This window comes from Alligator mississippiensis, chromosome 4, assembly GCF_030867095.1.
Source record: "Alligator mississippiensis isolate rAllMis1 chromosome 4, rAllMis1, whole genome shotgun sequence".
In the NCBI taxonomy this organism is placed as follows: domain Eukaryota; kingdom Metazoa; phylum Chordata; order Crocodylia; family Alligatoridae; genus Alligator; species Alligator mississippiensis.
In genome coordinates this window covers 85511743-85524890 of record NC_081827.1, presented here as the reverse complement: position 1 = coordinate 85524890, position 13148 = coordinate 85511743, and the positions used below count along the sequence as shown (strand labels likewise).

The 13148-nt window shown below is 39.4% G+C and overlaps 1 protein-coding gene across 10 annotated transcripts in view; it reads left to right on the top strand.

Moving 5' to 3' along the window:
• The window catches only part of ATP2B1 (ATPase plasma membrane Ca2+ transporting 1), a 93116-nt gene that overhangs the window by 30059 nt on the left and 49909 nt on the right, over window positions 1-13148 (top strand). For all 10 annotated transcript variants that reach the window (XM_059726168.1, XM_059726166.1, XM_059726167.1 and 7 more), the window contains exon 2: window positions 7045-7465. In XM_059726168.1, coding sequence (XP_059582151.1) covers window positions 7261-7465 — 205 coding nt within the window. In that variant the 5' untranslated portion in view covers window positions 7045-7260. The remainder of the gene's footprint in view (window positions 1-7044; window positions 7466-13148) is intronic.

Genomic DNA, 13148 nt, shown 5'->3' with positions numbered 1-13148 from the left:
TGGAGCGTCTTTGCTCTTGCCAGATTCCCCACCCCTGCCCCCCATCACTCCACCCCACACATCCCGTTTTACATTAGTGTCCATAAATATATATTTAAAAAAAAATTTAAAGAACAGTTTTTATATATATATATATATATATATATATATATATATATATATATATATATATATAAAATACTTGTTTCAGTGATCATCTAGATGCTTCCGGTTACTCTACTATATTAAAGAGGACACTGTTGACTTGAAGGATATTTATTTATTTATTTATTTTAATTTTTATATAATATATATATTAGTAGAGTAACCCTTACACGGAATGCATTATGGAAGTATCTAGATGATCACTGAAACAAGTATATCAAAAGCATCCTGAGAACTGGTCCTGTCGGGAAAACTAACCTAATAGATGAGGTATATGTAGCTGTCTTCAATAACTAGCATCCCTTTTTAACTGAATAGGCCTAGTCTCTTTAGTTTCTCCTCATATGGAAATCCCTCCATACCATTAATCATCCTAGCTGCCCTTCTGTGTAACTTCTCTAGTTCTTTTATATCTTTTCTGAGGTGTGTGGACCAGAATTGGGTACAGTATTCAAAGCAGCCTTCAAAACAAGTGGTGATGGCAAGTGAATTAATGTCTAGAAGCAATTGTTAGACTGCAACCTGTTGGTTTGTAGATTTGTCCAGTCTTCATTGAACTAATTGGATTAAGCAGAGGCTTTCCTGAGATAATCACTTTGGGAGCTTTTCCCCCATGTTGAAGCTTGTGCTGCTGATAATGTGCAGTTGAAGGTCAAATGCATTTGCACAGAGCACCAGCCAAAGCTTAAAATCTAAGTAATTGAACTATTTCAGTCACTTAACTTTTTAATTCACAATTGCAAAGAAAACAAGCTCTTCCTTCCTTATTTCAAGGTGCATGAGGTGATCCAGTGAACTTATCTGAAATTTGTCCTTTTCCTCGGTGTGTATGTATTGACATTGAGCCTGACATGTTGCATTGAATCAAATGTTATGTGTAGTCAGGTGTGTGGATCTTTTCTAAGCACACTGCAAATACTTTTGAGGGGCAAAAAAGATTGGTCATCAAAGCATTATGGTGGATAAAATTCTAGCACTGTATCATGTATACAGAAGTAGTCTTCTAGTTTACTTGCATCTCTTACAAAATTATGTACTTAAACAGTTGATCAGAGCAGCATAGCACTGTAAACTTGACAAATGTGGGACAGATCATAGTTTTGCCTTCAAATATAAGTAATAGTGTTAAACTTGCCTGGAAAGGAAGTTTTCTGATGACTTTCAAAGTAGACCTACTCTTTTTCGCAATTTATATCTAGTAGATACTCCCTATGGAGGCACATTTGAATGGCCTCAAAATGCTGTTGTTTATAGGGAATCCTGTCTAGAGTGCTATACTTCAATTTGAAAAAGCAAATCTGAATTCTGCCTTCCTGTCTCTTTAGGATTGTCCTTGCTGCTTTGCTCCTTAATACAGAAATATTACTGTGGCTTCAGGGAACTCGGTTATATAACTGTGTTTTGGAACCCCTGGCTTTTAAGGTGAAAGGTGGTGTTTTTTTACATTCATGCAACTTGGGCTGTGATAGATGACTGACTCTGGGCTTTTGGCTTTTACCATGCTGCCTAATAAGCCCTCCTAGTATGTATGGTATTTCTAACATCTGATTTTGTTACATTTATTAATCTAGTACCCATAGCCATAAGTTTGACTAGAATTAAGGGATGCTTTTATATAAAATATTCAAGTTGACAAAACTCCTTAAAAACCAATTTTCGTATATAATTATTCACCATTTCAACTTTATTCCATGGTTGAAAAGTCAGTCAGATGATGGCAAAGATTAAATCCTGTATTTTTAATCTTTCCTCGCTTGTGCATGGTACTTCCACAGGACATTTTTTCTCATTGAAGATTCCTCTTCATTTTCTCAATGATTACTGCTCATCTCTGAATCTTCAGAGGTTTAGGTTGTTTTGGAAAGTAACAAGATCTAGAAATGTATGCTAAATTATAGTAGTAGAGCAGGAATGCTAACAATAACTAAAATATAGAATTAGCTGTACAATGGTAGTCATGGTTCAGTCAACTGACATGAAAATATTTCTACTTCAGTTTGGGTTGGGGTGCATTTTTACCAATGTGTGGTATTAAGATGCATAGCATAGTTCCAAACAAATCTGCAGATACTAGTTTGAGGCAAAACTGTTTTTTAGTGGTGACTCTCTAAGTTAAACTTGGGGAAGGTAATATTAGACTATCCCAAGAAAACAGCTGTGAACCCATTTTATATCTTGCAAAAAACAGGATTCAGGGGAAGGGGATGGATCTGGCTGGCAGTGGACTCTGTTTCACAACAACCCTTGCCTGCATGGGTGGGGCCAGTTTCCATGGAGACTCTAGCAGCAGCTGCACTGTGATAGTGCAGGGCTGGGGTTTCTATAGAGACTGGCCCCAGCAGCTCTGGCAGGGCATGCGGCAGGGTGGGGAGCTACTCTGGGGCCAGGCTGGCATCTTGCAGTGGTGACAGGTATGATCTGGAGCTGAGGCAGAGCCATGATCTGTGGCCTGTGTGCTCCCAGGTAGGGGTATGCAGGCAGTAGACAGTGGGTCTTCCTTGGTTCTGGACCACGCTGTCAGTGCTGCAAGATCCAAGCCTGGCCACAGAGTAGCACCCCACCCTGCCAGCACTGCTGAGGCCAGTCTCCATAGAAACCCCTGTGCTATCACAGTGCGGCTGATGGGGTCTCCATGGAAACCAGTTTGAGCCATGTGGGCAGGGGCTGCTGGGAAATGGAGTCCAGCTGCTGACCAGATCCACCACTTTGCCTGCCCTTGGCATAGGAAGATATTGTGGCTAAACTTGGCAAGGATTAGAGTCAGGATTTAATCATCTAAAATCATCTTTGGAAGAGTGAAATGTCACAGAATGGAGCTTTAATGCTTGGTTCTTCTCCCGGTCTGATGTGGGAACAGACTATGCCAAGTCTACTTCAGAGTCCTAGGCTGTTCTCCATAACATCTGGTTAACCTATTTCATGTACTGGACTAAATGGTACTGATCCTGTATGGCAGTCTGTTCCAGTCTTTACACAGGTAAAACTTTGATCCTTTTTATAGACCTGTGTCTTTGAGTGTCCAAAATATGAATTTTAATTAACTTACTACTTCTATTAACAAGTACTTTCTAAAGCAGGGTCTGGCACCCTACAGTCTGGGCCAGATCCAGCCTGCAGAGGTTCTGTCTGAGCACAGGAGATTTAGCATGGATTGACACCATGCTGTCCATCTCCTGTGTCACAGAACCTGCTGTTCTTGAATATCTGCACTTACCCTTGCTGCAGAGGAGATGGATCGGTGGTGATAAGTACAGGCAGCTGGTTGCTCCAAGGGGCAGATACTTGTCACCTGCAGCAAGAGCTAGGTCATAGAGGGTGGCCCACACTAGCAAAAGAGTGCCAACCCCTATTTTAAATCATTACTTTTTACATCGATTCCAGTTTAACAGTAATTTTGCTTAACTTTTTTTCTGCATAGCACTGTTGCCCCATATTTGTCTACTTGGAATCAAGGCATTACCATAGATTTTGAACAGAGATAATCCAATCCTGTGTTGCCAGAAGGTAGTTTCTTATTGGTGAGACTCGGAGCACTTGTACGTACAAGCTAATTCTCCTACAGCAGACTGCAACAACAAATTTAAGAACAGCTATTTTTAATGCATCAGAAAGACCTAATGCATCATAGACAATGGGATATCAGCTAAAGAAAAAGCACACTAGTTCAGAGCTCTGCCCGTACAGAGTCACTAAAGTGGAGACATCTTACCTCTGTAGGCCAACCAGGGCTAATTCTGCACTAAAGGCATAATTGAGAAGACCAATGCTGGACATAGACTGGCTACTTGGTAGAGGCTACAATGCCATGTTAACACTGCTTGGGGGCAGGGGGAAGAGGGCATAACTTTGTCTAAACAGTAACGGCAGTACCTGTAAAACACAAGCATCCGACATCTTTCTGCTGTTCTGGATTGGGACTACAGAGGCTGAAACTTCTTAGTGTTTTGTTTTTTGTTTTGTTTTTTTTTAATAATGTACTTCTGGGTATTTCATAATCAGTTTTCTATTTTATTAGAGCACTTGATTACAACAAATACCTTATTACTTGTCTAGTTGCTTTTTCTGTCAGTGTGGATGCCAGGATCATACATGGGCAGTCACCAGCTGTTGCATAGCAACCCAACTGTGCAGTGAAAATGTATGCATGCAGACTCCTATTCTAATAGCTGGTGTAGGTTGGGAGGTAAAGGGGATGCTTATAGGCAGGCATAGTGGGGAGCCGTAGCTTTAATATGGCTAATAGGGTTGTGCAAAACTTTAGGAGCTGATTTATTTGGAGGGGATTTGGCCGCCGAGTCTCCTGATTTGATTCGGAGATCTGTTAAAAGGTCCAGATCAAATCAGAAGTCTCTGAATAGATTCTGAAGGCTTGCAGCAAACAAGCTGAGAAAAGGGAGGGGGTTGGGGTGATCTTCCATACATGGAAAAGGCTGCCCTCAGAAAGGGCTACCATCCCTGCTGTTATTCCTCTGAATCTTGCAAAAAAATGACAGGGTTTTTTTTTTATAGGTATTTTATTAATTTTTTTTTTTTTTTAGTCCTATGGCCAAATCTCCAAATCGGTCAATTTGAATTGGGACAATGATTTGAATTGCTGTTGCTCCGAATTGGACAAATCCAAAGCAAATACTTGCTGCTTTGCATGGGCCTAATGGCTAATCATAGGGTCCACAAGTTACTAGAATCTCTCTTAATACAGAAAATTTTTAATTGCTTCAGTTCTTTGTAAGGGTAAAGCTCTCAATGCTGCCATGAATGCTACTCCAGATTGCAGAAACCATGTGCTTCTCTTTTGTTTTCAGTTTTGTTCTCTAGCATCTTGAATCCTCCTAAAGAAAAAAGGACCCTTCAGTTATCTTTTGTTTCTAAAAAACAAAACAAACAACGGTGAGAGTAGATCATTGTAATCCATAAGAACATGTAGACCGAAGTCCTTGGGTCTACTACTTTAGAAAACGCCAATGTCTGCTACTTTGGTCAAATTGCACCATTTCACTTTTCCCTCTGCAAATGGGAAACTAGTGCTTGCCTGACTTCAAAACAAACTTTTGAAGTTTTGTAAGTTGTTGGTGTGTTTTGTTTTGTTTTTTGTCCTTTTTTTTTTTTTAATTGGGTATATGATGAATGGGAGTGTGGCCATTTGAATAGAGGGCTGTCATGTCAGAGCAATATTTGTTTGTCAGTTGCTGTTGTGAGTGGGAGCTCGATTGGACTTCTAAGCTACATTTTAAGGTGTGACTTTGATACCAGAGACCCTTTTTATAAATATGATCAGTGGCCTGCATTAGGGAATGCCTGGGGTGTTTTTTACATCTGATTTCTGGAATGCATGATTTCATCTTTTTTTTAATCTAGTTGCAGTTCTGTTTTTATTCTCAAAGGGGTGGGGTAGGTAAGGTAAAGGGCCTACACGTATTGAGGCTATCCCTTGTGTCTAGATTGCTGTTGCTTAGCTTTAGTATATCTAATATTTTTTTTACTGTAGAAAACTTTACCAAGGAAAACAGTATAGTCATACGAAAGTAAAATAATTGGACCCACTTTTAATTGAACAAATAAAATATAATTTGTGCTTAGACTACTGTATAGAAGGGAAAACAAATGTTCAGTGCCTATGAGCTAGAAAATGGTCTTGTAGATTTGATTGGGCTCTAGCTTGCTTATGCCAGAGATAGAAGTGTGCCTTAAGTGCAGCACCAGGTTTTATTACATACCCACCCTCTAAGCAAGTTGCATTTTAATCTTGCAAAATTTGATGGCCCTAAAGGAAATTACTGAATGTTGAAAGGACAAATGCACAGGAGTGTATGTGGTAGAGAAGAGTGCATATTTATCACTAGTGGGTCTTACTCTCAAAATTTGAGGATCGGTCAATAATCAAAGAGAACTTTTGCTTTAATTTGAGACTTGAACACTTCTCTTATGTGAAAGATGGTGGTTTTAGGGGTACCATGAGAACTTTTCATTACACTTCTGGTTGGTCTGCATTCTGGTGTTTTATATTGATGTCCTGGAAAAGGTGAGATTTGAGTGCTTTTATCTTTAAACAAAATGGAAGAGTTTGACTTAATTTTTCTACCACCCTTATTTGTTACTTAAAATTAGGGCCAAGTTTATAAGAATTTCAGGGTATGAGTACACAAATCTTTAAGTGCTGAAGAGGGAGCTAGTGACTTCTTGGCCAGTTTGCTGGTCATTACTGATGACTATTTTTAAGAGAAATACCAAGTTGTAGTGTGACTCCTGATCTAAAGGATCAAGTCAAAGCTGTGTACATTTGTGACATCTGTGGGTACATCTACACATGTGCTTAACTGGGCAGTAGACTTATTTTGCTGCAGTATAAAATATTACAGCCTATGCATGCAGTGCTATTAGACTGCAGCAGACTGATTTTTACCATTATAAGTACAGCACTATATTTTATGGACGGTACTATCTTACGGCAATCAAAATTTAACTGTGCCTAAATGCACTTGTAAACACTGACCTGGGCATAAATTGCACCCAGTTAGCTGAGGCACCAGGGGGCCAGACACCTGCCTGCTGCCTAGCTACACAACTCTGCTCTGTTGGGCACTCCGGTACCTCTGACACAATGGCCTGGGGCTGACCCTCTCTCCCTTCTCCAAGCCTGTTGCCAGCCCTGCCCTGGCTCAAACTTCTGCAGTCCCAGGTGCACATGTAGATACTGCACCCAGGAGCAGTTGACTCCAATTCAGACTGCACCACAGTTTACTGAATTGCACTAATAGCACATGTGGATGCACCAGTAAAACCTGATCTTGAGCAACGCTTTCCTTCCTGTATATTTTAACTTTAATATTAAGTTTTAATAAAGTTAAATGGATTAAAGTTATTAGAATAATAAATAGCTGATTTTTCTCCTTCTTTTCCCAGACTGTACACCTTGTATCCTAAAGAGAAAAGGAGCTCACCATGGGACAACATTCAAGATACCTCTCTGAAAAGGATCTTCTCTTCGGGTGATATGCATTTACTCTGACTGTCTTTATATCTAAAGGATTATTTTCCTTTTTCCATTTGGAAATACTTCAAGTAGAAACTTTGTTCCTTTTTGGAAACGGTCTCCTCACATTAAGGATTGAATACATAATGGGCGATATGGCTAACAACTCAGTTGCATATAGTGGTGTAAAAAATGCTGTAAAAGAGGCTAATCATGGAGATTTTGGAATCACACTTGCTGAGCTTCGTGACCTTATGGAACTGCGAGCTACAGATGCATTGCATAAAATCCAAGAATGTTATGGAGATGTTTATGGTATCTGTACAAGATTGAAAACTTCTCCAAATGAAGGTAAGTGTGATTATGACCAACATTGGTCCAAAAGATTTGATTTCTTCCACATGGGAAAGAGGTAATTAAGAAGTAACTTCATTTTCTTGTTCATAATGCTCTCGGAGCAGGCTTACTGCCCAGCATACAGTGAATAGTAAGGTTGGTTAACGACATCAATTTCTGTATTAAATGCAACTATTGCAAAACATAGCTTTTGAGAAATTTTAGGAGGAATACTCTAGTCAAGGTTTTTGGTGTTTCCACACTTATGGGATAGTTTTTCGTCAAACACCATGTGGTGAAGGTTCTTATTCAAAGTGCAAACCTATGCTTCTGCTTTTAGAGAAGTAACCAGCATTTCATAACTTGGTTCAATCTTATGCAGTATAAATCACAAACTCTACTTTTTGTTCTGATGCTGTGCTTACTAGTAATGTTCTCTGTATTGCCATCTAGTTGTTTTTGGCTTACAGGCATGCATTGTGTGTTGTCTACACTTTTGAAAAAGGACCTCCTTCATTTGAAGCATACTGAAGAGGTGTATTGATTCAAAACATAAGATCAAATTCTTAATTAACAGATGTAGCTTCTTAAAGTCCACTTGCTATTGGCAACTCCTCAAATTGTAGTTTCAAATGTTGTATCTGGTACTGACTTTGTAGCTAGTAAATATCTGTTTGTGCTTTTGTGAGATGATTTTAGAGTCGCTTAAAAATGGTGAGTCCAGATCTTTTACTTTTTTTTTCATTGCCACTTAACTGTTTTAAGCAGGTTTTGTAGAACCTTGATGAGGCTTATAAACTCAATGTGAGCTGCCATCACAAGATTAACATGATCTGTCTAGAGTAAGAACACTTTTTGTAGCATAGTTGCATAACTAAACAAACTAAAAAAATTAAATTCTTATCAGCTGTTGTCTCACCAGGGGGGAAGGGGAGTTAGATGAATGTTGCAACTCTTAATATTAATGGGCATATTCGTCTTATGTAACTTGATAGTATATTTAAGCAGCAACTGTCAGTCAAGATTTCTTTTTTTGCGTAAATAATTCAATTTATGCATAGTTTCATTTTAGAGCATCACTAAGTGCATGACTGCAGGTTGGGGGGAGGGGGAGAAGCGGGGCTTTGAATATGAATACTCCTATACAGTTTTTAGCTGCCATGTTCTGTTCAATTAAAATTATAGGTAACTTCATATTAGACATTGCAATCTTTATAATTAACTGAGATTTAATTATTGATATTACTAATAGGAACCAAAGAACAAACTAAAATTACTGGCGAGGTATAGACACTTCACTCTTACTAGTATAAGTGATCGAAAACTGATCTTTAATGGAACAAAAGTTTGGCGCACAATAGGTCTATAGTTGTAACAGAGGACAGAAGCTTTGGTGTGCACAGACTAGTTTTAAAAATGGTGGAACCCAGTCTAAGACCCCCAGCAGGTGCATAACTTGGATCAATTCTGTATTGGGCTTTTTGAATGCTTGTACCTAGCCACTGCTAATTGTGTGATGGGAGTCCGATATAGGGAGCAAGCAAGTAAAACAGGAAGTATATATCTGAGCAAAGAAGCTCTACATAAGGATGAACTGTTTGTTCAGAAGTGAAGCTAGTCTGAGGTTAAAATAAGGCTTTCTTACACAATGTGCCATTTAACCTGTGAGCAGTTCTCCATGGGGATGTTGTATAATCTATTGGAAGATGTTGAATTGAAATCAGACACCCATCCTAAAGCTTTTCACCAGAACTGAACTGAATTTCTTCCATGAAACAAACTGTAGTCTTCTGAAAATAGAATCAAACCCTGGCTAAATGCAACTAAAATGTGAAGTTGACCTCTTTTTGCTCAAGTAATTGAGCTATAGACGAGACATCAGGCTGGGGCACACTTGCTAGGGAGTTGTATGGCAAGGCACACTACCTGCATGCAAAATAAACTGAAATATTTTTTTTAATGTAAAAGGCTTCTACCTTTTGGAAGTGTGGCTACAACGGTCTTATGCCCCTTGCTTTAAGCTTTCCAGTAAGCTTAAAGTAAGCCAGTGTATATTATGGTAGGACACCAGTGCTGTTGGACATCTTGAAATCAGGACAACCCACAACACTTGCAGTGGTGGTAGTAGTAGTTCCTGTAAAGTCAATGGCTGAAGAACTGTAGAAAGCCTGGTAGGGAGGGACCTCTGGAGGTCATCTTAGTCCAGTTTTCTGTTCAGGAAAGGATCATCGTCTCTAAGTATTCCACAGCTGTTTAACTGTCTGTCTTCTAGAAGACCAAATGTGAGCCCACAATCTCTTACATAAACTATTCTACTACTAAACTACCATCAGTTAAGATTTTTTTTTTTCTAATATCAAATCTGCTTCTCCTTTGCAATTTTTAAGCCTATGTTCACAGGACAAGAAACAGTAATTGATGATACTCTTCATAATGGCCATTTTAAAAGGCCTATCAGGTCCTCCCTTTTTTAGTTGTCTGGAAAAGGAACTAAACCTCTTGTCAGATTTTCTAGGCGTCCAATAACTGTCCACATCTCATGAAGTGCAGTGCCCAAAACTTCATGGCTTACAGGCATGCATTGTGCCTGTAAGCCATGTGCCTCCAGTGTACTAACACAGAATAAATTGCTTACCCTGACAGGCATTTTATATGCTTGTTGAGTTTTTCTCAGCGTTCTGTTTTTGTTTTTTTTTAATAGTGACTTGCTCCTTGCTTGCTATGCAGTATCTTGGTGTCCTTCTTCAGTACTGTTCCCAGGGCACTCGTTTTTGTATTTGTGCTCTTTTCTTTCTATGAACAACGCCTTATCCATGAATGAACTTCATCCTGTGTATTCACACTACTGCTAATTGTAATGGTCACTTTTTGGCTTGGACCCAAAACCTTTTTTCATACCTCCAAGTTTTAAGCATCGTCCTCAGAATAGGCACTGGCTTGCTTTTTTTTTTTTTATTTGCATTTTTTAATGCCAATAATTACATACTCACGTTTTTCAAGTACCTTCATCTGGACAGTATTTTTCCTGGCTTCATGAAAGTAGTATGGTTTAATTGCCTCCCACACCAAACTCTTTGGTTTTGTTTTTAAGAGAGGAATAAGCAGTTTCAAACCCACTTTTTAAAGCACTGAAATTCTTCTTTTTCAAAAGTATGAAAGAGTCCTTATTGCACACAGTTTTGACTAATTCAGGTTTTGTGGTTTTTTTTTCTCTAGTCTTGGTAAGGTAGCTCACTTAAGGTTCTATTAGGTTTTTTATCAACTACTGAATTCAAGGCAGAACTTATCAACCCTTGGTAAATCTGGGAATGTAGCTTAATGTGGCACAAGATTTGGCATGTCATAATTCCCAAACAAGTTTCTGCTGCATTGGCTTTCTACACGTACATTTTAAGGGAAGCGGTCTCCTTTCCCTGTTGCTTTTTGCTTGTTTTCTGGTTCTGATACTTATTTCATTGCCAATGGGTTTATTGAAAGATCAGGCATAACTTAACAGTAGTTTGGATTGTGAAGTAATGTAGAGTACAATTGATGTAAAGGAGAGTGTTATTTCCCATTATGCACACTAAATGGGAAGGTAAAGAGAAGGTAGAATACTGGGGAGGAGGAAGAGGTGTTAAATATTGTGAAACAAGCCTCCAAGGTGAATAAAGAATTTTGACAGACTGTCTGGAGGTACACATTCAGTGTATTTCCATATTGAAGCTTTGCCGTGCTGTGTTGTCCTGCATAATTAGTAGAGCCTTGGTAGCCAATATACAGCTAATTCCTATAATTTCTTAGTCAAGTGGGTGGTTTGTATGAAGCCTTTTCTTTTAATGGAAATCAGGCTAACAAAGGAATTCGGCTTGCTTCAGCAGGTAATTGAACTAGCCATATTCTTACTACTCTTGCATTTACTTTTTTTAATTATACTATGGAGTATACCTATCCTTTGTTCTGCTGCAAACAGTTTCTCTACAATACAGGTATAATCTTCCATTGTAACATTTGTGATGGCACAATTTCAATAATTGACCTCCTAGACAGTGCTCATATGGCCGTGGATTAGAGTACGTCAGAAATACTGATCATGGTAGTAAACTTATCTCCAAAAAATAACCACCACAGTTCATACTGAATGGTTCCACAACCTAAAGGGACTCTGGTATAGTTGAGGGGTTTTCCGATTTCTTCTTTCCAAACATGTCAATGACACCTGGCTTAACATGTGACTTGGCTTTAGTTTGGCACTAAATGATTGATTTTAACTTTTTTATTATTGGGTGAAGTTAATAACTGAAGGTACCAAGAACAAGTCATGTCTGACCAACCAGACTTCCTTCCATAAGGTGACACTGTGGTTGGGGGAAGAGCAATGGATGTTATTTAAAATCCTTGCTCAAGTAGAAGTGTGACATCTTGGGAGAAAACTATGATGGGAGACTAAGGAAATACACTAGATGAAACTACTGTAATACTTTAAAATGTAATATTTGTAAATACAAAACTACTTGGATCCTTATGTTCAACAAGTAGTAATTTAACAGCTCAATGTCCAGTTCAGAGGAAGTATTAAGTAAGGTCTTTCCTGGATTCAATATTGTTTAACATGGATGTTGGGGTTGTGTGTGCTTAGCAAACTTGCTGATGACACCAAGTTGGATGGACGCTCTCTGCACTTGTCCATGTTGAATCTCATCTGACTGTAGAGTGGAAGCATGGTCTATCCAGGCCATTCTGGATCCTAGCCCTACCTACAAAGACCCACACTTGGGATGGTATGATTGTATGCACAGATACAAAATGAGGAATGGCTGGTTAGATCATAGTACTGCAGAGAAGGACCTGGGGGGGTTACAGTAGACCATAAGCTGAATAAGAACCAACAGTACATTCTTGTTGCAAAAAAAAGACAACAGCATACTAGATTGTATCAACGGGGGGTCACTCGGGAAGCCAGTCTTCTGTTCCTATTCGGTTTTGGGACCCATGCTTCAGGGAGGATGTGGAAAGTCCATAGGAGAGCAGCAAAAATGAGGTAAGACTTGCAAGGAAAGGCTGAAAGAACTAGGGTTATTTAGTCTGGAGAAGGGACTGAGGATGAAATTGAAAATGTCTTTCAAATATCTGAAGAGTGATTATGGAGAAGGGATGTTCTCTGTGGCTGTAGGTGACTAGACTAGGAGCAGTGGCCTCAAGCTATAGCAGGGGAAACTCCTCTTAAATTGGAGATTAGGAAGAACCTTCTGACTTAACCATAAATACTAGAAATTTTTTACCCAGAAAAACTGGAATATTCATCCTTGAAAGTCTTTCAAGAGCAAGGCAGGCAGACACTTCCCTGAGATGATTGTCAGGGATCCTTCTGACTGACTTGAACAGGGGGATGGACTTGATGACCCAGGATCTTGGTTTTCCCTGATTTTTTTTTTCTCTCTCTCTCTCTCTCAAGAAATCACAAAATCTCTGACTTAAAATCCCAGATTTTGTGGGGGGTTGTTTTTTAAAATGAAATCTCCCCCCCCAGCCCTATTGGTGCCCCTCACCTCCCACCCACAGCTTCTGTTCCCCCAGCCCTGCCAAAGGGGGCCCTCAGTTGTCCCTGGCCCCATAGCCCTGGCTTATTTGGTGGGAGCTGCTGTCTAGGCTGCCTGGTGGCCACATGCATATAGGCACACATGGTACCCCCTGCCTAACCACCCTCTTCCCACTTTCC